At 39.0% G+C, this 2,164-nt stretch overlaps 1 protein-coding gene across 1 annotated transcript; it reads left to right on the top strand.

The window, feature by feature from the left end:
* Positions 1-1,273: 1,273 nt before the first annotated feature.
* LOC132630360 (uncharacterized mitochondrial protein AtMg00810-like) lies at positions 1,274-2,164 on the top strand. The gene is made up of 2 exons (XM_060345942.1): positions 1,274-1,850; positions 1,944-2,164. The coding sequence occupies exons 1-2, from the start codon at positions 1,274-1,276 to the stop codon at positions 2,162-2,164; spliced, it is 798 nt and encodes a 265-aa protein (XP_060201925.1).

Here is a 2,164-nt window from a genome sequence, read left to right as displayed (position 1 = left end):
AGAATGGTGTATCGGAGAAAAAAAATAGAACCATCCTCAACATGGTGAGAAGTTTGTTGGCAAGAGGAAGCGTTCCAAAAACTTTCTGGCCCGAGGCAGTAAATTGGAGTATTCATATTTTAAACAGAAGCCCAACTTTTTCTGTTCAAAATATGACATCGGAGGAGGCATGGAATGGGAGAAAATCAACAGTAGATCATTTTAGAATTTTTGGATGCATCGCATATGCTCATGTCGCAGATCAGAAGAGGAAGAAACTTGATGACAAGGCTGAAAAATGTGTTTTTCTTGGTGTAAGTGAATTTTCCAAAGCATATAAATGTTCAATCCATTGACAAGGAAGATTGTTATCAGTAGGGATGTTGTTTTTGATGAGGAGAACACTTGGGATTGGAATGGGCAGCAACTTACCCAAGTACTCTATGATAGTGATGTTGAACCAGAGAAATTTTCAACAGCTTGCACACCGAAAAATTCAGCAACTTCAGCAACAGTTGCTGTAGAAAATGAAGAAACAACTCGGTCTGTTGGGCGTATTAGAAGAAGGCCTGCTTGGATGGAAGATTATGAGGTAACTGGAATTGAAGATCCAATTACTCACTTTACTTTGTTTTCAGATTGTGATCCTACGTCTTTTGAGAGTGTCGTGAAGGAAGAAAAATGGAGAAAAGCAATGGATGATGAAATTAATGCCATTGAACGAAATGATACTTGGGAGCTGTCTGATCTTCCAAATGGACAGAAAACTATTGGAGTAAAATGGTTTTTCAAAAGGAAGTTGAAGGAAAACGGTAAAGTTGACAAGTACAAGGCACGTTTAGTGGCTAAGGGGTACAAGCAAGAATACGGGATCGATTATACAGAAGTATTTTCTCCAGTTACGAGGCATGATACAATCAGATTGGTAATTGCGTTGGCGGCTCAGAAATCTTGGCCTATTTTCCAGTTAGACGTCAAGTCGGCATTCTTACATGGGTACTTGGACGAACAGGTATTTGTTGAACAACCCCCAGGTTATGTTAAAATTGGAAATGAGCATAAGGTTTACAAATTGAAAAAGGCGCTTTATGGACTAAAACAGGCTCCCCGAGCTTGGTATAGTCGCATTGAGGGGTATTTTCTAAAAGTTGGTTTTTCGAAATGTCCTTATGAGCATACACTTTTTGTTAAGATTGGGGATCAAGGAAAAATACTCATTATTTGTTTGTATGTTGATGATCTTATATTTACTGGAAACTGTGGTGTGATGATTGAAGAATTCATGAGGTGAATGATGGATGAGTTTGAAATGTCCGATCTCGGATTAATGCATTACTTTCTTGGCATAGAAGTAGTGCAATCTGATGACGGGATCTTCATTTCTCAGAAGAAATATATAGGAGAAATTCTAGACAGATTTCAGATGAGGGATTGTAATCCTGTTAACACTCCTACAGAGCTTGGTTTGAAGCTACACAAAGATCCTACTGGGAAGAAGGTTGACAGCACACTTTACAAACAGGTTGTGGGCAGTTTGATGTATCTCACTGCAACAAGGCCCGACATAATGTACTCTGTGAGTTTAAATAGTAGGTATATGGAGAATCCCACAGAAATGCATTTGTCGGCAGCGAAGAGAATTCTCCGTTACTTGCAAGGAACGAGAGACTTTGGGATATTTTATAAGAAGAATGAAAAATCCAAGTTGCTCGGTTATACTGACAGCAACTATGCTGGTGATCAAGATGATAGAAAAAGCACTACAGGTTACGCTTCTATGTTCGGGTCTGGTGCTATTTCATGGTCAGCTAAGAAGCAACCAATTGTCACGTTGTCTAGTACAAAAGCCGAGTTTGTTGCTGCGACTGCTTGTGCTTGTCAAGCTATTTAGTTGAGGAGACTTCTAGAAGAGTTGAAATTCAAGCAACCAGGAGCTACCAAGATCTTTTGTGACAACAATTCAGCAATCCAACTATCCAAGAATCCAGTGCTACATGGAAGAAGCAAGCACATTGATGTGAAGTTTTATTTCTTAAGAGATCTTAGCAATAATGAAACAATTGAATTGATCTATTGCAAGAGTGAAGATCAGGTTGCGGATATTTTCACCAAGGCCTTGAAGATGGAGTCATTCATGAAACTTAGAAGGCTGCTAGGTGTCTACACAATTAAAGATGTAAATTGA

Source organism: Lycium barbarum, chromosome 3 (genome assembly GCF_019175385.1).
Source record: "Lycium barbarum isolate Lr01 chromosome 3, ASM1917538v2, whole genome shotgun sequence".
Lineage (NCBI taxonomy): Eukaryota > Viridiplantae > Streptophyta > Magnoliopsida > Solanales > Solanaceae > Lycium > Lycium barbarum.
Note: the sequence above shows the minus strand (reverse complement) of the source record. Positions and strands in the feature narration are given on the sequence as shown.

Excerpts from the sequence above, each read along its gene's own strand:
- LOC132630360 (XM_060345942.1), top strand. The coding sequence starts at position 1,274 with ATGGATGAGTTTGAAATGTCCGATCTCGGATTAATGCATTACTTTCTT. Across the intron at positions 1,851-1,943 it reads GTTTGTTGCTGCGACTGCTT|CAATCCAACTATCCAAGAAT; the intron begins GTGCTTGTCAAG and ends ACAACAATTCAG.